The sequence below is a fragment of the Typopeltis vanoorti genome, chromosome 5 (genome assembly GCF_054136105.1).
Source record: "Typopeltis vanoorti isolate ZY-2024b chromosome 5, IOZ_Tvanoo_1.0, whole genome shotgun sequence".
Lineage (NCBI taxonomy): Eukaryota > Metazoa > Arthropoda > Arachnida > Uropygi > Thelyphonidae > Typopeltis > Typopeltis vanoorti.
The window spans coordinates 85,164,527-85,191,420 of record NC_143553.1 but is presented as its reverse complement, the minus strand read 5'-3'; the positions used below and the strand labels follow the sequence as shown (position 1 = coordinate 85,191,420).

At 36.4% G+C, this 26,894-nt stretch overlaps 1 protein-coding gene across 4 annotated transcripts in view; it reads left to right on the top strand.

The window, feature by feature from the left end:
* The window catches only part of LOC150106609 (membrane-associated guanylate kinase, WW and PDZ domain-containing protein 1-like), a 494,883-nt gene that overhangs the window by 242,348 nt on the left and 225,641 nt on the right, over positions 1-26,894 (top strand). For all 4 annotated transcript variants that reach the window (XM_090393225.1, XM_090393223.1, XM_090393226.1 and 1 more), the window contains one exon: positions 10,727-10,806. In XM_090393225.1, the coding sequence (XP_090249351.1) occupies positions 10,727-10,806 (80 nt within the window). The remainder of the gene's footprint in view (positions 1-10,726; positions 10,807-26,894) is intronic.

Sequence of the window (26,894 nt, the reverse complement as noted above, 5' to 3'; positions counted from 1 at the left end):
AAATGCACCTATGGAGAAAGAGTTGTTCAGAAAGCAGATTAAAACCACTCGAAAAAACTTGGCTTTTGCTCAAAATCAGGTCGAGAATTTAAAATCTAAACTTTTAAGTTGTTTGAATCCATTTGAGATATCCTTGAGAGGATTACGGACAACTCTGCTAAACATATCCTTGAAACAAAGAAAGTAAAACTCATATCCAAATTTCTTAGACTTAAAGATCGGCAATATTCAGAAAGCCAATAGACAAATTTTAATTTCTGCACAGTGAATGAAAACCAGAAGAGGGATAACAGGAGTCACCAACGGTCTTCATTGAAGAGTCATGTGATTAACCTATCTAACTGTGCCCTGAACAAAGATGAACTCTTACTACTCAGCAACGGCTTAAACTTTGCTGTGGCACCCAGGAAGATTAACAAACTAGATCGTATTTACCATATTGAAAAAAGCTTAAGATTTTTTCCAACCGCTATAACTGATAAAATACATTTGGAAGCCTTGAACATTTTAAATTTAAATTATACAAAAACAATAACTAGCAACCTAACCAAATCTGTATTGGCAGCTTTGAAATCGCTAAAATTAAATCTGGACATCATAATCATTAGAGTTGATAAAGGCAGTGCTACAGTTATTTTAAACTGAACAACATATTTAGAAAAAAATGAATCTTATAGTCTCAGACAACAGCATCTATCAACTTGTTAACTATAACCCAACTAATCGAATAAAACAGAAAAGCCACTTAACTTAAATCATTCGCTTCTTGAGCTGATGACAAAGTTAAAAAATTACTTCCGCACTACACTTGTTCCCTGAGAATTTACAGTTTATCAAAGATTCACAAACAAAACATACCATTCTGGCCAATAGTGGAGGGTATAGGCAGCCCCAATTATCACCTAGCCAAGAAACTAGCATCAACACTTAACGAGTTGGTAGGTTATTTCCCCCCTCCTATGTTAAAAACACACAACACTTTGTAAACAAAATCAACATCATACTGAGAAAAGGTAATTTATTAGTCAATTTTGATGTCTCTGCCCTCTTCACAAATGTCCCAATCAATGACACAATCCTTCTATTACAGGACAAATTCCTTCCCGATATCATAGCTCTCTTTGCACGTATACTATGTTCTGGCTATTTTGTGTGATAAAACACTTTCTGCAAAAAGAAGGCACGGCCATGGGCTCACATTATCCCACCCCAATTGCTAACTTTTATATGGAATATTTTGAGCAACATGATCTAGAGCATGTTGCTCTTCTTTAAAACCCAAACTCTACCTTAGATATGTTGCTGATGTTTTTGCTATCTGGTCCATGGCCGTCAGACATTAGATACTTTCCTCAACCACGTAAACAAACAACAACAAATGTATACAGTTCACAATTCTTATTGAAAACCAGAACAAACTTCCTTTTCTAGATATACTTGTCACATGCCTTCCTTCTGGCAGTCTTTCCTTCACTGTTTTTACCAGAAACCTGCACATACTGGCCAATATTTACACACATAAACTCCTACCACCACCAATACAAAAATTAAGTGTTATTAACACACTAAAAAACAGGGTGTTGAAGATTTGCTCCAATAAACCTACAGCCAAAATACTATCAACAAAACTCTTCACAAGACATCACTTAAAAAGAAAAATAAACTAGACTGCAATGAAACTGTAACCATTCCATACATTAAGGGGATATCAAGTAAAATAAACAGAATACTACAGGAATACAACCTTAAAGCTACCTTTAAACCTTCTTCAAAATTAAAGAACTTACTCAACTCACTCATCCAAGGATCCACTTCTTCTGCTGGCCCACCCTAAAGTATACCATATTCATAACCTGTAATTTCCTCTATATAAGGGAAACCAGATGCACAAATCCTATCAGAAAAAAGGAACATATGTGGCACATTCAATTTAATAACTATGGTAAAGCTGACCTTTCTGATCATGCCCCTGAGTACTTTACAAAGAATTGACTGGAAAAGCATCTGTTATTTACATCACACCAAAACGTGGTATGAACATAAATTTAAAGAGGCCTGTGAAATTCTTATCAAAACACCCTAACTAAACAATAATGATGTTCTAAAAATCCCAAGAATATGGAAGGCACATATTCTACCGCATAATCTTTCTCCCTAAGAGTTAATTATAAATAGGAATATAGGTAATCCGGGATCTTAAATCTAATATAACAATTCTCTTGTTAAATTAGGACTTCACTTTTGCTGTAGTAAACTTATCTATGGGAAAAAAATTTTCTCTGATGTTGTCATAAACAGAACAGAGCTCTGGTGTAGTTATTTTATTTTATTTTTATTTCATTTTATTTTTATTATTTTTTTTTTTTTTCAGTAGAGGTCAGGCCATTAGAATAACAGTAATGATCAAATCATTTTCTCTTTAGCATATTATATGAAATGTAATATAGCTTGTCTTTGTGTGTGCGTGTGTGTGTGTACACTCCAGATGATGACCTTAATATGAAGGTCGAAAAGTCGGGGAAATTAAAATAATTATTTCTAACACATTTGTGTTAGAAATAATTATTTTAATTTATCTGAAATGAATGTCCCCATAATTTATCTGAAATTAATGCTAATCACCATGTAATGTAGCATTAAAGAAAAGATAAAGGATACGGTATTTTTAGTAAAGTAATAGAGGAATTTTTTGAGGCTTTGGAGAAAGCAACTGACACACAATGAAAAAGGAAAAGTTGGTCCTTGTTGGGGATCTGAACAGCAGAGCAGGAAATGATTGTCAGACATACAAAAATTATGTTGGGAAAATTTGGAGAATAAAGCAAAACTAACAATAATGGCAAATACCTGTTGAATTTCTGCTCAGGACATGGACTGGTTATTACTAACGCCATGTTCCAACATAAAAATGTGCACAAATTCACATAGAGAGATGAGACAAGGAATAAGAAAAGTCTGATTGATTATGCTATTGTTGATAGTGATGTTTTCTCCCTGGTGCAGGACACCAGAGTGTACAGAAGATTTGAAATTGGAAGTGATCACCATTTACTCTTAAGCAGGATAAAATTGAATTTCATATTGAAAAGAAGAACATGTAAGAAAGTCTTGAAGAAAATAAAAGTTGAGCAGCTGTGAGATGTGAACTGTAGACTAAAATACCTAAAGATTATTGAAGAAAGAGTTTGAGAACAGGAGCCAAACCTTGGAGATTCAGTGGCAAGCCTTGAAGAAAACCCTGATTGATTCTGTGAGAGAGGCATGTTGTGAGGTTGTCTGCAAAGATAGAAAAATCAGAACTCCATGGCAGACGACACAGGAAGTTAAAGAGGCAGTGAAGGAAAAGAAGAAAGTATATCAAAAGTTCTTGCCAAATAATTAAGCTTGTGCTCTTAGAGAATACAGAGACAAATGTAAGAAAGCTAAACACTGTGTAAAACTAGCTAAACAAAAGTCATGGGAGGACTTTGGAAAGAACATAGAAAATAAATATCAAGAAGGTGATAAGATATTCTGGAGGCTGTTTGAAAAAGCCCAGAAATGGAGGAAAGAGAGAGTCACCTTTATCATTTCTAATTCTAAAGGAATTAGAAATGATAAAGCTGACATGAAAATGGGAGAAAAAGATATCCTTGAAGTATGGAGTAATTACTTCGAAAAATTACTAAATGAAACAAGCAGTGATAAGCACAGTGGTAAAAAACACTCAACAGGCATACAATCAGGAATACATATCCATACCTGAAGTAGAAAAAACCTGAAACGTGGAAAGGCAGCAGGAGTAGGTGATATTTGACCAGAAATGCTGAAGTATGGTAGTGTAAAAGTCTTACAATGGCCGCACTGCATAGTTCAGAAAGCCTGGACAGAGGAACGAATTCCCAATAATTGGAGTAGAGCTCTCATAGTACCCATGTAAAAAGGGAAATAAAACTGAATGTAAGAATTGCAGAAGTATTTCCCTACTGAGTGTTCCTGGTAAGATTTATGCAAGTATACTTGAGAAACAGTTGAGAAGAATTGTGGAAGAAAAGCTTGGTGAGGAACAAGCTGGATTCCGGTCAAATAGTTGCTGTCAAGTCTCTATTTGGCCTGACAGCCTCTGTTTTATTTGAGTTGTAACTCAGCAGTTAGAATTGAAGGAAGTGCAGGAAGATGGTTTAATGTTAAATCTGGTGTGAGACAAGGATGTACATTATCCCCTCTGTTATTCATTATCTATATGGATCACATTATGAAGGAAAGTGGTATTAAACATGATATCAAAATTGGAGATGTTAATGTCAGCTCTGCTTTATGCGGACGATGTTATACTTTTAAATAAATCCGCTACAAGTCTGCAAGATTCCCTGACTAAATTGAATAACCGTTGTAATAGATATGGTATGGAGGTCAGCAATAAAAATAGGCAGAATCATTGAAAATGTCAACTGCATTGTGAATGGAGTACCTGTGGAACAAGTAAAACATTTCAGCTACTTAGGCACGATTTTTAGTGAAGATAGTAAATTAAATATGGAAATAGACAACATAATAAAGTTGGTATGGTAGGAAGTCAATTTAATAAATTCATATGGAATAAGAGAGAAATTAGTTGGAACACTAAATTAGCTGTATATAGGACAGTGTTCAAACCTGTTTTAACTTATGGATCTGAGAGCTGGGTCAGAAGTAAAACGCTTGACCAAAGACTAGAGACCGCAGATATGAGAGTCCTGAGAAAGATTAGAGGCGTGAACAGATTGCATCAGTGGCAATATCATATTAAAAACAAGGATACTAGGAAAGAACTTGACATTGTCAGCATCCAGGAATGTATTAGCAGAGCTAATCTCAGGTGGTATGGCAGGAATTTGATGATGATAAAATAGGATAGGATGGGTGTGGATGTGTTGCTAGTGATATTGGATGTCTTTAATCCAGTTAGCATATAGACCTATGACTGCAACTGGTAACAGTTTTCCATGTAGCAGTGAATTCAAAGCTATCTGTTGTGAGGTGGAGTCTATCAAGACGAAATACTTAGTATAGTGTTGTTGCGTACCTAAGGTATCGATTGCTATGATGAAGAATTGCGTTACCAAATAAAAATTGTTAGGTGAGAAATGGATAATCTTAGTGGGAACTTTAAATCTGTACATTGATTGGGTTACTGTGAAATCTCATGAGAAGAATGACGGTGAATTTATTGAGCTGTTGTGAGACAATTTCCTCAAGCAGCATGTGACAGAAGGAACTCATGGTCATAGTGTTATATCTGATTATAGTGTCAGAGTAGATTTTAGTTATGGATGTAACTATTCTGCCTCCAGTTGGTGACAGTGATCATGATCATGTAGTGCTCACTCGGAAGTTTAGAAAAGGTTGCATGCTGAACTACCAAGAAGGAAATTATGAAATTTCCTTCTTGGTAGTTCAAATTATGAAAATCGGTTCTGCACCATGGTATCATTTAGTGGATGTGAAGAATTGACAATGTACAGGAAATGTTTAAAACCCCAACGGCCATGACATCTGTAGATGTTCAGCAAAATCTGGATACGATTCTGTAACACCTATTGAATAATGTAGATGAGAAGTGCAATTTGGTATCACTGTTTAATCCACCATGGCCGGTAGAGAGGTTAAAAAAAATACTTAAATGATGTTATTGTCTGGGGACACGTTCTAATAAATAGTGAAAAGGACATGTAATCTAAGTAAGCTAGATGTTCGTAAGAAAAAGATTGTGTAAGGAATACTGTGTGCATAAATTGTCATAATTATAAGCAACTGTCCTAAGTCTGAGTATGAAAAGAAACTGGTTCTGCAAGCTAAGGACAACCAAAAGAATTCTATCATTATACTGTAAGTAAAGGAAAGAATGAATATGAAAGAATATGTACCCACATACCATCTGAATGCAGATAGTATTCAAGTAACTGATGCAGAAGAGATTTTTCAATGAATGAGTGGCCATTTTGCTGTATATATAGCATTGAACTCACCATTACCTCTTCGCAGATGAAGAAACTCAGGTATATAAGGTACTAGAGCTGTTGTACAAACTGAAAGCCTAATCCTGAATAACAATAGTGTCTGATGGGATGTCAGCACAGATGCTAAAAGAGTATTCAGCTGAACTGGCTATTCCTTTGATCCAAGGTATACTGAGTTTCAGAATGGAGGAGATTCCACAGGAGTGGAAAGAATTTATGGTAATCTCGTTGCACAAGGATGATGCAAAGACTGATATATCCAACTATCAACCTATCAGTATCTCTGGAGTGGTGATGAAGATTTTGGGAAAGTTGGTTATGGTTTGCATACAGAGATGGGTTGACAAAGATACTGTAATTTGCAATGAACAGCATAGATTTATTAAGGAATGGTCATGTTTGCATTTGTTCACATTCTATAATAATGTTACCATTGACTTAGACAAGGAGAATGGACAAACCACAATACTTTTAGACTTTGCTAAGGCTGAATGATAGATAACAAAAGGTGGTACATGTGTGGGCAGGGGGAAATCTATAAGATTGACTAGTGGTATACTACAGGAATCAATCCCTGGTCCATTGTTATTCAATCTGTACATTAATAATATTGGGGAAAGGATTTGACATGTGACATACAGCTATTTGCTGATGATGCAAAGGTGGTAGGTATTCATAAGTGCTACTGATATGCAGTACTTGCAGACTATTTGAATGATGTCTAGTATATGAGGAGGGACTGAAAAATTCTGATAAACACCTAGAACAATAATGACTGGTTTGTGCAACAGTGGAAAGACTTTTTTTTCAGAGAATGGCAAATGATGCAGCAGTGTTGTAACAAGTATGTAACTTTCATGTAGAATATATACAATAATGTGCAAGTTGTGGTTCTACCTTAATTCCTTCATGGTGATTATCACAACTTTTCAGCACACCCTCTCATAGTATTATATTAGTGGGTTTATGCTAGAAGAAATTGTTCAGGCTAGGGACCTTGGGTTTTAGTAGACAGGAAGTTTAAGGGATGTATAACAAAGATTGCAAACTCAACAAGGCCTTGATAAGATCTCACTTGGACTATTGCACACAGGTCTGGTCTCCTGGTTTCCAAGTGTGGTTAAGATATCAGGACTGCAGAATACTGATTATGAAGATACATTGAGAATTTGTAGACTTCAGACACTGGCAAACAGTTGAAAGAAGGGCAGTGTGATTGAGACTTAGAAACTTCTTAAAGGGCCATACGGAATTTTTCATTTGATGGATGGTTGGGAAAGGATGTGAGGGCATCCTTGGAATTTGAAAATGAATCCTGTCAAGAAGTGGGTGAGGACTAAATTTTTCTCTCATGGAGTGGTATGTGATTGTAATGGATTGAACTCAGCTTTTGTGCGTGTGTGTGTTCAAGTAATGCGAATGAATTTAACAACAGGTATGACAGCTGGTACTGGTAGTTTATGGCCTCCCTTGATAAGTCACTGAATCCCTGGAAGTCTCTCTTAATAATAATTTCTCTCTCTCTGTTGCCAGGGGTCAATCTAGATCAGTGGCTGAACAGAGCAGTTTTATTGCAGTGTTCATATTTATGAATTTAGGGACACAAAACATGCGTGTTGAAAAGATTATTTTACTGATTATTAATAAAATAATAACTTGATGTTTTGACCTCTGTATTGAGGTCATCATCAGAAGGATACGTGTGTATAGGAACCAAGCTACATGCTGTTGCACTCTATAAAGGTAAATTAAATCTACGTTGTTAACTAATCTTTTTCTTAGCCTGACCTCTAGTGATAAAAATATATATATATATATATAAATAAATAAAAACTACAATAAACTGCTAAAGTCCTCGCATACTAAGATTCTTCTGGAATTGTACAGTTCATATTGTTATATTTTGATTATCTTTTGGATTTGTACAGTACAAGTTGCTATTGAATGTTCAGGGAAAAAAAAAAAAAAACACTTCACAGTGTCTTCTTGTATTGAGATTTTTCTTTGTGGTTGCTATGAAGGTTGCAGATAGGTCATCCACATTCTTGGAATAGTTAGTTAGACCATCATTTTTATTCAGATTCGGATCTTGTTTGAGCGTTTCACATGCTTCTTCGAATTTCCACTCGAACCAGGTTTCGGTGCGGCGTAGGGACTTGGTACCTTTCCAATCAATTCTGTGGTATGTTTCAAGTGCGTGGTCAAAAAGGCCAGTTTTTCCAAAATGGAGGTATTTATTGTGTTGTTTGTGTTCATCCTTCCTGATTGGGATGGTTCGCCCTGTTTCTCCTATGTATGGTATGTTACATGTGCATTGTATTTTGTAAACCCCTGGGTGGGCTAGGTGTGGCAGAGGATCCTTGGAAAAACTGAGTAGGTGTCTTAATTTTGTCGGGGGGTGGTTTAAAGGTGGTTTTATTTGTGTGGTGTTTTAACTATTTTTTCGCAAATGCCTCTAACATATGGTATGGCAATAACATTCTTGAAATCTTTTTTGTTATTAGTGGTATCTCTGTGGAGGATCTTGTGAATGTTTTTTTTTACTGTATCCATTTTTTATAAAGGTATGGTTGATGATCTCATATTCATGGTTAAGAGCTTGTTCATTTGAACAAATGGTTTGAGCTCTGTGTTTAAGGGTGCTTATGACCCCTAGTTTTTGTGTTGGGTGGTGATAAGAAGTTTTGTGTATGTACTTGCCTGGGTGTGTGTAGGTTTGCAGTAAACTGAGGAGAGAGACAGCCTGAAGGAAGACGTGTGATGAGTGTGTCTAGGAATGGAAAAGAGTTGTTTTTTTCTATTTCAATGGTAAATTGGATGCATTTGTGTTGTTTGTTCAGGTGGCTAAGGAATGTATTTAGTGCTTCGTGGCCGTGGGGCCAAATGGCGAAAATATTGTCGACGTATCTGAGCCAAATTTTGGGCTTTAGGCACGCCGACTGTAGAGTTCGTTGCTCAAAGTCTTCCATATAAAAGTTTGCTATTGGGGGGAGAGTGGTGAGCCCATGGCTGTACCCTCTTTTTGAAGGTAAAAATTGTTTTGCCACACGAAATACCCGGAGCGGAGTATGTGGCCAAAGAGGGCCGTGATGTTCTGTAAGAGCAAGATAGTATCGTTGATTGGGACATTGGTGAAAAGGGAAGTTATGTCAAAGCTGACTAATAGATCTTGGTCGTTGAGTGTAATGTTTTTAATTTTGTTTATGGAATGTTGTGTATTTTTTTATGTAGGAAGGTGAATGATCTACCAATTCCTTGAGTGTGGCTACTAATTTTTTGGCTAAGTGGTAATTCGGACAGTCGATTCCTTCCACATTTGTACGTAATGGTGTGTCTGTTTTGTGTACTTTTGGCAGGCCATAAATTCTGGGCGTGCGGGCATAGTAAGGTATTAATTTTTTAATTGTTTCTTCTGGCCACGTGTTAACTGATTTAAGTAGTTCAGTAGTTTTCTTTTTGTTGTGTTGCATGAGGTTGTAATTTACCATTTGGTAGGTGTTGTGGTCCAATACCAAATGGTTCATTTTTTCTATGTAGTACAATTCCAGAAGAATCTTAGTACATGCGTGAGGACTTTAGCAGAGTTTATTGTAGTTTTTATTTATAATTTTTTTTTTTTTTATCGCTAGAGGTCAGGTTAAGAAAAAGATTAGTTAACAGCATAGATTTAATTTATCTTTATAGAGTACAATAGCATGTAGCTTGGTTCCTATACACATGTACCTTTCTGATGATGACTTCAGTATAAGGGTCTAAACGTCAAGTTATTATTTTATTAATAATCAGTAAAATAATCTTTTCAACACGTGTGTTTTGTGTCCCTGAATTCATAAACATGAATGCTGATCGCCGTGTAACCTTAAAAGAAAGAGTTATTGTAGTGTATTTTGACGTAGTATCCCAGCTTTTGTGTGTGTGTGTGTGTGTGTGTGTGTTCCTAATGATCTTGATATATAAGTCAAAACAGTGAATGTTATTTTATCTTAGTTTAATTGAAGTAAGTGCTCCAGGCCATAGTTGTCTCTATAATTATACATAATGAATAACTACAATCAAGATTTCATTATATTTGAGTGTTAAACTATAACACACATTAAATATTTCATTTTCAGTATATTTTCTAAATGAACCATTATAATTGTTATAATACATAAGGAATTTATGAAAATTCCTTTAAAAATAAGTTTAAGATAATTGGAAATGAAGAGATGTAAACATGGGACTATTTGTTATTGGCTTATGGTTATAATGGAATGGTTATGGATCTAGTATGTGCAGATTTATTAAATTTAACACTTTTTGATATGATAATTATGAAGGAATAAAAATTTATTTCCTTCTTGAAATATTCATCGCGTACAAAAAGTAATTATTTTTTTCCCATTGTATATATAATATCCACTGTCCTCAGTCTTGTGGTATGATGGATTCCTCGAAATGTTTGGTCTTCTAATGAAAAAAAAAAGTTCCTGACCTCTACTCTACTGATAATTTTACATATTACTCATTAATAGAAATTCTTTTGATTGTGGATATTAGTCTTTGTCACTTGTCCAAAATGAATGTTTGTCACTAAGTGATATACATACATGTATATCTCTTTAGCAAGTTGGTAATTGCTTACTGCCTCTTGTCAACTCTGTTTAACTTTAATTCTTATCTGTAAAAGTTATTAATAAAAACATTGAAGTATTTTTCTGTTGTTCAAAAAATGATATACTAACTACTGGTGTTACCTTTTTATCTAGCCATAATTCAGGAACTTCTCAGTGGCTGGATCCTCGCCTACCAAAGAATAAAAAGTCTCTTACAGAATGTAAAGATGATGGTAAACATCTCATGGCATCTTATAATAATCTTAGTTATAAGTATATCAAATCATGTGTAATGTAGAGGCACCAGTTATTGTGGATTTCTCTAGTTCATATAAATTTTTAACACAATTATGGAATGTATGGCATCGCCATATTAATATATGCATATGTTTCCATTCTGTGTAAATGACCAATATGAACAGTAAATTTGAATAATTCCAAAATATCATGGCGAGAGTGTCAGTTCATAAGATAACTCTTTCATGTGAAAGCTGATTATGATATCAATTTCTGATGATGGTTTTCTAAATTAGTTTTGAAATGAATATACATCAAAGTTTTTTTTTGGAGGAAGGTTGCCTTTAAATAGGAGAATGGCTCTTTGACAACGCTTTGGAAAGTTTAGTAGTTGAGTCAACTTATTTTGCCAACTACTAGATGAAGGAAGATTAGATTTCTGGATTTTAGTTTGCTAAGGTTTCGTTTTGTTAGTGATTTCTTTGACTTACAAGTGATCCTTTTACTAATTGGCAAAGTTGTTTCTTTTTTTTATTTGTTAGTTGGAACATCATCTGTAATTTTGAAAGTAGTATCATTTAATAGATAATGCATTTTTGTTGTGTTCTATTTGATTCATTATTCTTACGGGATTGCCTTTATCCTCTTTTAGTATAATATTTTTGAGAGTTGATATTTCGTTTTGTATATTATTAACTTTGGAAAGGTTTAGCTTGAGTAAATGCTGTTAAGGATTTACTTTTTATGTAATTCCAATTTAGGCATTTGTCTGGGTATAATGGGAAGTTTGGGACCTCTACTGATGACAGATTTTGAAGTCATCTTATGTTACTAGCTCTGAAGATAAATTCATTACAATGAGATGCATGGCATAAATACATTCTTAGGTTTTATGTTTTGGATACGTTTGGATGTTTGTTTTTGATTGCTTTGAATATTCTCAAATTCTTTTTTCATTGCAATTTCAGAGGCTATAAAGAATAGCCCATAACTCTGAGTTTAGAATTTTTGAAATCTTATTGTAGAATTAAATTTTCATGTTTCTGTGTCTGTACTCACCTGTTGCTTAATGAAACATTTCCTTATTTCACATCGGTAAAATAGTGCTAATATTCTAGCACTGAACAGATACAGTTTATTTCTGTCTAAAGAAGGCTAGCCAGTTAATTATAATAGGCAAGTGATAATATTTTTGTTTTAATACTTGACCCAAGCATTAGCAAAGATACTAGTGGTTGTGGTGGTCAGTAGATGGCATTGGTGTAGATCATGAGGTTTGCTGTAGTTGGATTGAGTGGAGTGGGTGCCTTCCCTCGATGAGTCTTTGGACTCCCTGGAGATGTCACATAATAATAATAATAATAATTTTACAAGAAGAACTGTTTGAAATTCTGAACACAGAATTATGGGTTGTTGTTATTATTATTATGCATGCCCTTCCAGGTTGTTGTTGATTCATTAAGGGAGGACATCTTCCATGTCAATGACTAAATGCCTTCATATCCTTTTAAAAAAATAAAATAAAATACCGATGATACACTCACAACATCCACTGGTGGCTCATTCCACACACACTCACTACATTCTATGCTCAGTTCCAGGGATTGAGAGTTCTCTCCAGCCGGCCATGAGCCTATAAAATCTCACTTTTGTCAGTACTATCCTCTTATTAACTTATATTTCTATCACATCTTCTCTCTTCCATCTATTACTCACTAAAGATAACATTCTCTCAGTCTTCATCATATTCACAGTTCAAACATAGGCCAGATATAATCTTTTCAGTTGTCTTCTCATCTCTGAAGCAAGATGACCATATCTTACTAGAGTAGCAGTCTTATCAAACCTTATACAGGGGAAGAATAACTTCCTTATTCCTTCAAAGTAGTGTTCTTCCCTTCAACATTGCTTTTATCTGGTGTGGTGACTTAATGACATTGCTTAATTAACCTTAAGACTGTGACCCTAGACTTAACTCTTTTGTCTATCATCATCCTCAGATCTCCATCTTCTTTGACTACTTGTAGCAAATTACCATTAATATAATTCTCTGCCTGCAATGTCCTCATTCCAAAATTTATAACCTTGAACTCAGCTGATGTTCATTGCCCATACAGCAGATCAGCCTACAAGCATTTTGTGTTGGAAATGCCTGTTATCACTCTTCCTAACTTGACATCATCAGCAAATAATTATATATTTCTATCCAGATCAACTCAAATCTCATTAAGCTTTTTGCTGCTAAGCTTAAGATAACTTGAGTTTAGCAGCAAAAGTTGCACCAGTACAAAAATATTTGCACTAATATTTTGCACATAGCGAAAGAAAGTGTAACAGCTTTAGAATTTGATAACTGATGTTCAGAATTGAGAGATAATGATAATGTTAATTTTCCTGAAAAGAGTTGTGGTAGTTGAAAGTGTGCTTAATGATCCACCCATAACAAAAATTAATCATATTGTTGCTTCTTTGTTGAAGTGGCAAATGAAACATTCTTTCTGTATGAGTTTGACAGTATTAATGCAGATATTTCAGTGGACATTATCAATGCAGAATTAACAGCATTTTTTTTTTTTTTCAGCTATTTTGATAAGTAAAACTATTTGAATGACATACTGCCTCTTATACCTCAGTAATTTTAAAATTGTGATCTCGTGCAAAGCTTCTTCTGTGATTTCTTCTTTTCAGTGTAGATGATTTTCAAAAACAATATAAAACGATTAGCTGAAGAAAGTCTCCCCCCCCCCCGCTTGGTTACAAAGTAAACTTTACATGTCAATAAGAGCCGTGCCATAAGCAAGCATCTGATGGAATTCACTTATTAAGACCTTCAGTGGGAGCCATACCCAGGAAGATAAAGTTGTAACGATGTGGAAGTCATATATTTTCTATACACAAGTAGTACAATGTGTCACCATATATTAAATACTCCAGATCAGAGCTAGTTGTTGATGCAGAGTCAACAGCCTCTATATATAAGTAGACTAGTCGTGAAGATATTTAGGTCAAGGATTAAAACAAAAATATAATTTCTTTTTCCTTCTCTCACTATCTAAGCCAGGTGGCCTGTTTGGTGCCAGTGTTTCATCATCTTCCTGGGTATTGTATCATATGCCATATGGTTTAGTTCTTTCAGAATGTCTTCATCGTTTTTTTTTTTTTTCCTAGTCTTGTATAACCTGCTGTTCTCATATACAGTGATACCTCAGCTAACGAAGATAATTTGTTCCGGAATCGCATTCGTTAGCCAAAACGTGATTTCCCGTAGGTTTCTATAGAAAATCATTTAATTCGTTCTGGATGCTGCCTACTATTTAAAGATAAGTTTTATAAAATAGTAAAAAGCACACTGTAAAAGGGCAAAAACTCACCAAAGGCTGATATGAACAGCTACCCAATTAGATGAAGGAGAATGGAAAGTAGAATGAAAAACTAATGATCTTTACACTATTATGTACACTTTATTAAACTGAAAATATGTATACAATGTTTTTACTATTCTTCATCCAAATTTTCAAAGTTTATTCAAGGTAAGTCCCCTCTTCTTCAGTAGCTGGCCTCTGTCTCTTTGCTAAAGGAGAAGTCAAAAATCTGTCCAAAGTTGATTGAACTTCTCTTTTTTTCAAAATGTTTTTAAAGCGATTCAGACGCTTGCCTTCAAACAAGGCACAAAGTCTGTTCATTTCAGCTTTGCTAGGATGCCACTTTGTAGCCAAAGACTGAAACTCTTCCCAGTAGTGCAGCATTTTTTTAATGTCACCTGTTGGCATTCTTCCAGTTTTATTGCTGTCCTCCTCCTCTGATGAGCAAACTTTTTCTTCCTTGTCTCTTTCCTGATTCAGTTTCTTTTTCAACTCTTCAAGATCTTTTGAGTGTTCTTCAAGTAATTCTTCTGCATCTTCTTCATTTACCTCCAAATGTGATGCTTTGCCCAAGGAGACTATCTTATCTACAATGTCAATATTTTCAGCAGCAAGTTCCCCAGCAGCATCTTCAGCATCTTGAACACTGGAAACAGCACTTCTTATCTTGCAGCAAGCTTTTTCCAGGCAGCATTAAGTGTCCTAACTGACACTTCGTCCCATGCCATGACAGTGACTTAAATAGCATGAAGGATATGATAATGATCCTTCCAGAATTCCCTCAGGAGTCAGACTGGTAAATGAAGTTGCATCGAAACATCTTTGGAACGTAAACAACCCAGTCGGGTTGGTGGGTCTCCCCCTATGTGATGTGGTCAGTTCATTTCTTTGTCTCTCACACACACACACACACACAGATGGAAAAGATAAGCTCCTGGAATGGCCCGACTGTTCATGTTTGCTGCTTTATGTTAGCGAGCGCATCCACTAAAACATTCGTTAGCCGAGTCCGAAAAATGGCAAAAAAAAAATCTTCATTAGCCGAGGTATTTCATTTTTGCCGCAGTGGTTTTTTCCTTCTCTTTTTCTTTGTCCTTGCTTCAATGCCATATAATATGTTGGTTTTGATAACATATTATACATTCTTTCTTAATTTTTTTATTATTATTTTTTTTTGGAAACTATTGCTGGCCTTAATATTTTGTTTATTATTCATTTACTTTGGAGGATTTGTTAACATTTGTTAGAAATGTCTAAATCTTCATTATAACTTAATTTATAGCTCAAATAATTAAAATTGTTTACTTGTGTGATTATTTTATTGTCTGCTACTATTTTAATTTCAGATGGGAAGATAACAAATTTCCTTTGAATGTTATAGTTTTAGCTTTTTCTTGAGAGATTGGCATATTTGTAAGTCTTGTGGAAAGGCATATATGTTGGCTATTTATAACTGTATTTTTTAAGAAAATTACAATATAGACTAATTAACTAAAATAAATTTAATTAATTCTTTCAATATTTCGGCAAAGTCAAATTGCCATACAAGCACGCAGCACTACACTAAATAATGAAGATGAAGCATGTCAATGAGAGTAGGAGTAGGTTTACAGTCCTAAATAGTGTCTCCTACTCCTAGTGGTTCACATGAGAAAAAGAAATTAGGCAGGGGGGGGGTGGATAAAACAAAGTCCTCTACAAGCAGAGGGGGGGGGACAGCTATGGGCTCTCCACTTTCTCCTTCCCTGGCTAGTTTCTTCATGGAAACATTTGAGAGCCCTCTACAAACAAATACAGGGGGACAATCATGGGCTCTCTGCTTTCACTCCCCTTCCCCCCAACTAATATCTTCATGGAAACATTTGAAGAGAAAGCTCTAAATTCTGCCCCATAATGATCCACCCACTACACTTCTTCGATAATGTTTTCTCCATTTGGCTGCATGGCCTGGATGCTCCCAGCATATTTTTAACACACTTAAAACAATCAACATACCAGGATCCAGTTCGCATTAGAAAAAAACAATGACAACAGTCTCCCCTTCCTAGATACTTTATTATTATTATTATTAACATTTGACCTGTATGGAGTCAGATACTCATCGTGGGAGGTACACACTATTGCACACAATGCTCATCCAACCGTGCTTTAAACTGATTCAGTGTGTCTACACCCACAACGCACTCAGGCAATGCATTCCACTTACCAACAACACTCCATGCAAAAAACCTACTCCTCTGTTCACACCCTCCTTATGCAGTTTTTTTCAGCAATGGCCTCTTGTTCTACTCCCCTCTCCCATTTTATGAAAAAATCTCTTCCATGTCGACCCAATAACAACCCCTGACTAGCTTATATGTCTCGATCATATCCCCCCCCCCCTTTCCTCATATTCACGAGGCTCTGCAACTTACATTCTCTCAATCTGTCCTTGTACATTCCAAAGACCACTGACTACCTTTGCGAATCTTCTCTGGACCCTTTCCAACATATCCTCGTCACCATGAAAACTCAGCGAACAAATCTGTGCACAATAATCCATATGAGGCCTGATCAAGGCCTTGTACAATGGAATCATAATCTCTCAATTTCTGCATGTCAGGGTCCAATGCATCATTGCCATTATCTGATGTGATGTCTTCACAACTTGTGCAGTGTGGCTCCTGAATTTCAGGTCCTTGTCCACCATCACTCCTAGATTTCTCATCTCCTCTACTTCTGTTAAAGTTTCCCCACTTGGTGGGGAAACTTTAACAGAAGTAGAGGAGATGAGAAATCTCTTTGCATCCCATTGTTGCTTACTAAATCTCAAAACTTTACACTTTGCAACATTGAACTGATAGTTCCACTTACTTACCTGCCCATTCATGCAATCTATTCAAGTCCTCTTGTAAGGCAGTAGCATCCTCTTGACTCTGCATTGCTCTCCCCAGTTTTGCATCATCTGCAAACAGCTGGATATCACTAGTTAAACCCAACCCAATATCATTAACATACAAATTGAACAACAATGGCCACAAAACTGACCCCTGCAGCACTTCCCTAGTGACCTTTCTCTTTCAGGATACATCACCCCCATATACAACTTTCTGATTCCTATCCAACAGCCAGTCACTGATCCAACTCAGAAGTCTGTTATCCAATCCCCTCTGTTTCAATTTATTTAAGAGCTTGTCATGTGGCAGTCTATCAAAAGCTTTGCAAAATCTAAGTACAAATATGCATCTCCTCTATCCAAGGTATTTGTCACCTTGTTATAGTACATAAGTAAGTTAGTGAAGCATGATTTCTCCTTACCAAACTCATGCTGATAACCACAGAGAATACTGCTGTTATCAATCCATTTCTGTATCCTACTTCTCACTAATCTCTCCAGGACCTTCACAACTCCAGTCCGGTCTATAATTTGAAGCTACAGCGTTATCACCACCTTTATGCAGTGGAACCATTTTACCCTCCATCCACTCCATTGGAACCTGTGCTGTGAGACTTATTAAACAGGCATGCCAATTTCCTGGAACATTCCTTTAAGATGCATGGTGATATGTCATCAAATCTTATTGATGACATATCACCATAAATGTCAATAAATAACCTTATTGACATCAAGGTTATTTATTTCCTCAAACACTTCCTGCTCACTCACAATTAAGCCATCCCTTCCTATGTCCTTTACACTTAATTTCCTTATGATTCCACCCTGATCAGGATGAAACACCCTTATAAATTGATCACTGAATACCTCAACAATGTCTTCTGCAGCAGTTACCATTCTACCACTTTCATCCCTTAACTTCATCTTACCATGATCATTCTTCCTTCTACATATCTAAAAAACCTCTAGAGTTTTTCTTTGCATGATTTGCCAATTTTTGCTCATATTGTACCTTTGTTTTCCTTACTAACTGAGTCACTCTCCTGCTTGTTCTTTATATTCTTCATGTAACTGATTACTATTATTATTCATCTTGTACTGCCTACAAAGTACCTTCTTTTTCCAGATTTCATGCTTAAGCTCTACATTCACCCATTTTACACCTACCTTATTCAGCCTTTTGACCCTTAGCAATACATTCACACATTGATGCTGTTATGCATTTCTTTATCAGTTCCCATGCAGCATTTATTTCCTTACCGCTCAACTCGTTCCACATTATAGTTCCAAGCTGTCTTCTAAGCTTGGCATAATCACCAGCCTTATAATTCCGCATATATCCTTTCCCCACAAAAGGCTGCATATGACTAGCCACAACAGAGGTGATTACTTCATGATCACTTTCACCAACTGGAGGAAAGTGTGATACCCCTCTTACAATTACATTGTTTGATGAAATTATCAGATCTAGAACTCTTGATCCTCGCATGCCTTCTTTACGTGCAGCCCAAGATGGTTATCTCTCAAGAAATCATTTTCCTTATTCCCAAATGCTATCTCTTCATTACAATCTATACTGCCATAATTAAAATCACGTATCATAATTACCCTTCCTTTGTTCACTAATTCAAGTTGTTTATACATTTCTTCATCACCACCATTCACATTCCCAGGCCTATACATCCAACTAAATATGTCTTCCTCTCAACCTCCACGTTACACCACACTGCCTCATAACCATTGCCGCTATTTCCCCCCTTTCATGTCTACCTTATGTGGACTTAATTCCCATGCTATCATCACGGCACTCCCCCCCCCTTCTTGCCCTTTGTATTCTTGCAAAAAATACTGAATCCTTCCATTTCTATTCCCGTTACTATATCACTTTCATCCAACCAAGTTTACTCACCAACGACGGATCACTGCCGTTGTCTTTTTACAGAAAACCCACACAGACTGACACATTAACAAACAGTCACTTTCTCCCCCCCCCCCATCCCAACAGTATGAAATTATTAAAACTTTATATAACAGAGTTAAATTAATTAGTTTAGATAACAGTGCCCTCGCCACTGAACTTGACCACCTTCACATAACCTTAGCCAATGGCTACAGTTCCTACCATATTAAAATTATATATAAAATTATACAATATTAAAACTCCAAATCACACATCCTCTCGCTCTTTCCAGAACAGAGACTGCGCCAAAAGCTATCACTATGCCATATATCCAAGGCATATCCAAAAAACTAACAAAAATTTTAAAAAAATACAGCCTTTCAACCATTTACAAACCATATAGAAAATTAGCATCCCTTATCAGTTCCACCAAAGACCAGCTGTAGTCCTAGCCCCTAGACTTACCAGATATTTATTAGTCCCTTGTAGTTATAAACTATTCTACTGTGGCCAGGCAGACAGGATAGCCAACATCAGAATTGCTGAACATAAGGAGTGTATATGTTTCCATGACTACAGTCACTTAGGACTTGCTGACCATGCTTTGGATACCCACAAAAGAATACGCTGGAAGAAAGCCCCTTTACTCTCGCAGCAAATATAAATACGAAAAAATTTTCCTTGAATCTGCTTTTGTAAGAAACTACCCTACCTCACCAAATTTGGTTGTATGAAACTGTCCCAAACTTGGTAAGCTCTCATCCTCTGTACTTTGCCAGAGCAGCTAAGGATGCTCAATTTAGCCCACTGGGGGGGTGAGGATTATTTAGGGCTTAAAGCCTATTCTCAGTTAACATGCTTCATCTTCATTATTTAGTGTAGTGCCTGCATGCATGTATTATTATATTTTGTTCCATGACAATGGGAATTGGACTTTGCCAAAATATTAGAAGTATTAATTAAGTTTATTTTAGATAATATTAGTCTACATTCTAATTTCCCTAAAAAATACAGTTAAGATTGACATATTATATTGTTTTATTATTAAATTCAGTTTATGTTTAGCTGCTTTTTAGACTGTCCTCAGTTGATCCAAATATTGCTTGGTTTTCTGCAAAAAATAAGTTACCTAAGATAAAATTATTTTCTATTTAAATTCCTTCTGTGTTGATTACTCTCCATTCTTTGATTATTTCATATATATTCCCAATAAAACTGGAGAAAGGGATTATCCTTATCTGATACTTTCTGTTACTTAAATGTTTTGGTTCTGTTCAATGCTTTTTTTTTTTTTTTTTTTTTGTTGTTGTTTATTGTTTTATCATATAGGTTGTAGAGTGGTTTAAAGTTTTAGGTTAGTGGTTTTTTTCGTACATCAAAGAGTATATATATATATCTTGTCGAAAGGTTTTTTATACATATATATATATATAATTTATGAATGTTCGATACATTTCTAAGTTGAATTCTATTCTTTTCTCAATTAGAATTTGAGGCTGAATATAGGATCTGTACGAGATCGTCCTTTTCTAAAACCATTCTGTCCTTTAGTTAGGTTGATTCTGGTCTTCACTATTTTGGCATAATCTTATACAGTCTTGTCTATTTTTATGCAGTAGATACGTTCCACAGAAAACCGCATATAAAAAATCTCAAAAAAGGAATGACTTATGTTGAAAAATTAGGGATACATTCCATACGTTTCAAAAACTGCATAAAACAAGCAATGAATTAAAATAAACCTAAAATCGCATTAAAAAAGTTTATGAAAATTTAGGAAAATAAGAATGCCTAAGTTTGTTTTAAAGCTTTATTCATTTCATTTTATTGAAAAGTAACTTTTTTTTTTACATTTTGTCATCAGAATTATCATCGCTATTAGACGATATTCGGCAACTTTTGCGAACTGGTGCAAAATCACTTTCATCACCAGAAGAGATAGTCAGCACATCAGATCTGTATGGTAAAGGCAATGGTTCTTCACAAACAGAATTAGCTTTACCCTCGTTCTGTGCTGATTTTTATCTTCTGACAATGTAATCAGTGATTAAACTTTGTGATGATGATTTCACTAATTTTTTATACAGCTGGTGATATCCAGACATACAGTTCTTCAGCTCACGTTGAAATTTAAAGGCTCGTTTAGAATTCGTGTCATTAACAAGAAAATGATTTTCCAATTTATTGCACAGTTCAAGACCTCGAATTATATTTGCAGTGAGGGGGGCAGGTTTTTCTTCCGCTTCATTATCGTTTTCTGAATCTTCAACGATATCTAAAGTTAATCTATATCCAATATCATCGTCATCACTTAAGGCATTATCCACAAGCACCTTGTCTACGTCGGCTGGCTAATTGTATCACAACCTTCTCCACCAATTTCCTGTGGCAAAGTAATGATTTCAGCTGATAATGTAGATCTATGCATAGTTGCACTGTTTGCAACACATCCAGGCCAAGCTGCTTTCCAGCAGACATTTAAAGTTTGTGGCTTATTTCAGCGATAGGAGATGCAACATGATTTAAGCAGCCCAAAATAGAATTAATTTTTCCAAACGTCAGTTACTGTTAATGATTTGTTTTCTAGTTTATTGAATATAAATTGAAAACTGTGCTTAACGTAATATTTTTTAAAAGTAGCAATTATGCCTTGATCTAATGGCTGAATAATGCTAGTTTTATTGGGTGGAAAAAACACTACCTGCACATTTGGATGTTATAATAAATTTAGGTTTAATCCTTTATCCAAGTGTGAGCAAACAAAGCTTGCGCCTGAAAATATCTTCAGGACTGCAGTAAGGTGGTACAACACCGGGCAACTCGTTGCAAAGGTGGAGCAAGCTAACAGCGTTCTTATCTAGTATCTCCCATAATGCAAAACACATCTGCTTGCAGATATGTATAATAATGTTATGCATTAAGGGAAGGGCCACTACCCAGACTAGTTTCGACCTTTATTGGGGTCTCTTCAGTGGGAGCCAGGCCCAAGTGGAGATACCAGGCAGAAGCATTAGCAAGGTCATCTCTAACTATAGGAGTTGCCAAAAGGTGTGCCACCCCTTTTTATTAAATTACTCTGGATTTAGAGAAAGATGTTGAAAGTTTATTTCTCACTTGGTTAGACTATAATAAATTTAGTTCAATCCTTTATCCAAGTGTGAGCAAACAAAGTTTTGCACCTGAAAGTATCTTCAGGACCGGGGTAAGGTGGTACATCACCGGGCAGCTCGTTGCAAAGGTGGAGCGAGCTAACTTCACTCCTATCTAGTATCTCCCATAATGCAAAACACATCTCCTAGCGGATATGTATAATGTTATGCATTAAGGGAAGGGCCACTACACAGACTAGTTTCGACCTTTATTGAGGTCTGTTCAGTGGGAGCCAGGCCCAAGTGGAGAAGCATTAGCAAAGTCATCTCTACCTATAGGAGTTGCCAAACAGTGTGCCACCGCTTTTTATTAAATTACTCTCGATTTAGGGAAAGATTTTACATTATGCATATAATTTTATATTATACATATCCCCAAGGAGATATGTTTTGCATTATGGGAGATACTAGATAGGAGTGATGTTAGCTTGCTCCACCTTTGCAACAAGTTGTCCAGTGTTGTACCACCTTACCCTTGTCCTGAAAATACTTTCAGGCACAAACTTTGTTTGCTGGCACTTGGATAAAGGATTAAACTAAATTTATTATAGTCTAACCAAGTGAAAAATAAACTTTCAACATTTGGATGTTCTAAATGCGGATGAATTGGTGCATTGTAAAAAATTAATATAACTTTAAAATTGAGAGCTTTTGCTTTATATATGTTTCCACTTCTGGTACAAAGCAGTTATTGAACTATTCAGTAAAAACAGCATTTTTTTGATGCAACAGACAGTGATTCATCCACCTCCAGAGTGTACAGAGGATTTGAAATTGGAAGTGATCACTATTTAGTCTTGAGCAGGATAAAATTGAATTTCGTATTGAAAAGAATAACATGTAAGAAAGTTTTAAAGCGTATAAAAGTTGAGCAGCTCACAGATGTGAACTGTAGACTAAAATACACAAAGATTATTGAAGAAACAATGAAAGAGTTTGAGAAAAGGAACCACACTTTGGAGATTCAGTAGCAAGCCTTGAAGAAAACCCTCACAGAGTCAGACAGAGAGGCATGTGGTGAGGTTGTCTGCAATGATAGAAAAATCAGAACTTCATGGTGGACACAGGAAGTTAAAGAGGCAGTGAAGGAAAAGAAGAAAGCATATTAAAAGTTCCTGGCAAATAAGTCACCTTGTGCTCTTAGAGAATACAGAGACAAATGTAAGAAAGCTAATCACTGGGTAAAACTTGCTAAACAAAAGTCATGGGAGGACTTTTTATTATTATTATTATTATTATTATTGTTCCGGGAAACTTCAAGGAGTCGACAGACTCATCGAGGGAGACCCTAACATCATGTCAAGAACAACTATTCAACATTCACACAGTATCTATCATACCTTGCCTTGAACTCATTCACGGTCGTAGCACCCACAACAGACTCTGGAAGCTAATTCCACTCATTTACCACTCTCCAAGTAAAGAACCTAGCTCTAACACCCTTGTCAACCATGCTCTTGCCCAGCTTCCATGCATGGCCCCTAGTCCTCCCACCCCCAGTCATATTTTCAAAAATATCTTCTGGATCAATCTTACAAAAACCCTTCAGTAATTTGAATGTCTCAATCATATCACACCTCCTTCGCCTATCGTCCAATTTCTGCAACCCACAAATCTTCAACCTATTCTCATAAGATTCATTCCACAGACCTGCTATCATCTTGGTCACTCGTCTCTGGACCCTCTCCACTTCCTCCCCATCACAAAGAAACACTGGTGCCCATAGCTGGGCACAGAAGTCCAGATGGGGTCTTATCAAGGCTCGATACAGAGGAACAACAACTTGTTCGTCTCTGCATGTTAAAGTATTTTTCAGAAGCCAAGTGATTTGGTGAGCTGTTTTAGTTACTTTTGCAATGTGCCCCCTAAACTTCAATTCCCTATCCACCAACACTCCCAAATTCCTGGCCTCATCAATCTCCTGGAGTATGGTTCCACCAATGCGATATACTGCTGCTATTCTTTTCACCCCAAAGTGCATAACCTTACACTTTGCCACATTAAATTGACATCCATTTTTCCTAGCCCAGTCCTCCAAACTATCCAAATCATCCTGTAAAATTTTGACATCCTGTGCACTCACAATTGCTCTACCCAACTTTGCATCATCAGCAAACAAGTGAACACTTCCTCTCAGATCCTTTCCAATATCATTGATGAACAAATTGAAAAGCAGTGGTCCAAGAACAGAGCCCTGTGGCACTCCACTAGTCACAAGACGTCTTTTAGACTCCACTCCTGAATAAACCACTCTTTGATATCTCTCCTTCAACCACCCTCTTATCCATCTCACCAACCCTATATCTATACCCATCTGCTCCAGTTTACTGATTAGGGTTCCATGTGGTATCCTATCAAAGGCCTTGGCAAGGTCCAGTAGTATCACTGTAAACCCATTACCCCTATCCAGTTCAGCCGTCACTGTGTTATAAAACGTGAGCAAGTTACTGAGGCATGATCTACCCTTCACAAAACCATGTTGTCCCCCATACAATATCCCATTTTCATCTATCCAATCCTGTATTCTTTTCTTGACTAATTTCTCTAAGACCTTGACAATGATTCCTGATATGCTAATCGGTCGGTAATTTACAACAGCAGTCTTTGAACCACCTTTATGCAGTGGAACTATTTTCCCCTCTTTCCACCCGCTCGGGACTTACCCAGACCCGAGACTCAAATTAAACAAAATGGTCAAGGGTACTGACAATTCTTTAGCTGCTTCTCGTACAACACGAGCTGGTATACCATCCAATCCCACAGATGTATTGACATTGAGGTTATGCAATAGACTACTCACCTCCACTTCATTAACCACAATTCCCGTATAATCTACTGGTTTATTCGTTTCTGCAATGTCACCACCTGGATGATATACTTTTGCAAAGTGCTCACTCAGTAACTCAACTATCTCAACTGATTCAGTTACCTCCCTACCATTGGCATTCTTTAAAATCAATCTGCCATGTACATTTTTCCTTTTACTTGCTACATATCTAAAAAACTGTTTAGGATTCTCTTTAGCCTGCATGGCCAATGTTCTTTCGTAATTCTTTTTTGCTTTTCTTACCACACTCGTCACCCTTCTGGCCTGCGCTTTATACCGTTCATGTGCCTGCCGGTCACCCTTCTCCTTAAATTCCCTCCATAGTTGTTTCTTTTTTTGCAACTCAAGCTTAATGGTGTTATTCATCCATTTAACCCATACTTGATTTATTATTCGGACTCTAGGTATACAGTCAGCCATTGCTTCATGCAAACACTTCTTAACTACCTCCCATGCACTATCAACTTCTAGTCCTTGCAGTTGTACATGCCATGGCACTGAACCAATCAAACTCCTAAGCTTGTCATACTTTCCAGCCCGATAATTCCACATGTACCCTGTCTTAATTGAAAATTCTACACCTTTAGCCACCTCCCAAATTAAGACCCTATGATCACTCTCACCGATTGGTGGCAACGTGGTCATATTTGTTACAGCCAAATCCTCAGATGTAATTACTAGGTCAAGCACTCTCTGACCCCTAGTATTTTCCGTTACATGTTGTCGCAGATAGTTATCCCTTAATAACCGCATGAAATCCAGTTCCTTCCTCCCGTGTGTCCTCTCCTCACTCCAATCAATGCGACCATAGTTGAAATCTCCCATAATAATCACCCTCCTTCCACCCATTTCTTCTATTTGCTTGTGCATACTGTCACCACCATCTTTTCCATCACCTGGTCTATAGCAGCACCCAATTGTATATTTAGTTCTGCTAGCCACAATCTCACACCAAATGGCCTCAAATGTGCTCTTTTCTCTATCCTGCAATTCAACTTCTATTCTCCTTGGCTGGAGCTCATCAGCTATCATCAACAATACTCCTCCCCCATTTTATTCTCTCTGTCATTCCTGAACACACTATACCCATCACATTCAATCCCACTAGTTATATCATCTACAGTCAGCCATGTTTCACTAATACCTATAACCTGTGGTCTGGAAGTGCCAACCATGGCCAAAAACTCTTCCTTCTTGTTCCTAATACTCCTAGTATTAGTGTACATGAATTTAAGACCCCCATTAGCCCCAACCCTACCTTGATGCCTTATATTAACTATCCCACTCAGATTTCTTGTCCTTATTTGCTCTGGCATATTATAATCATTCTTACATTCAACTGCCTCCATAAGGACTGTATCTCTCTCTCTACAAATCTAGTTTCCCTGAATTTGCACATCCACTACATTCAGCAACACTTTCTCAAGTCTTCTTACACCGTAACCATTCAAATGCAAGCCATCCATCTTATATAGATCCTTTCGCCCATCAAACTCACTCCACACATCCACAAATTCCACACCACGCGTCATACATAACCCACGCATAAAGTCATTCGCAATTATAGCCCTCCTTTTAAACATTTCACTGTCATACCGTGGCAAAAGACTAATCATTCGAACTCTCTCACTCTTTTCTTTTGCTACCTCAAACAATTCATTCAGGTCTTCTATCATTTCCATTTTATCTCCTTTCAAATCATTCGTACCTGCCACAACAATCATTTCTTTCACCCTTTCCATTTGCTCTCTAATAGACTCAGTTACGTCCTTTATGGTCGCACCAGGTTGGTACGATTTTGTCAAATCCTCTACTAACACACCTCGTACTAACGAGTCTCCATACAGCACTCTATCCTTCATTTTGTTCATGTTCACATTCATACGTCTATTTTTCCTGTCATACCTTTTATTATTGGTTGGTTCATTCAGTCTACTTTTGTTCATGCACTCTAGCTGCTGTTTTGCTCTT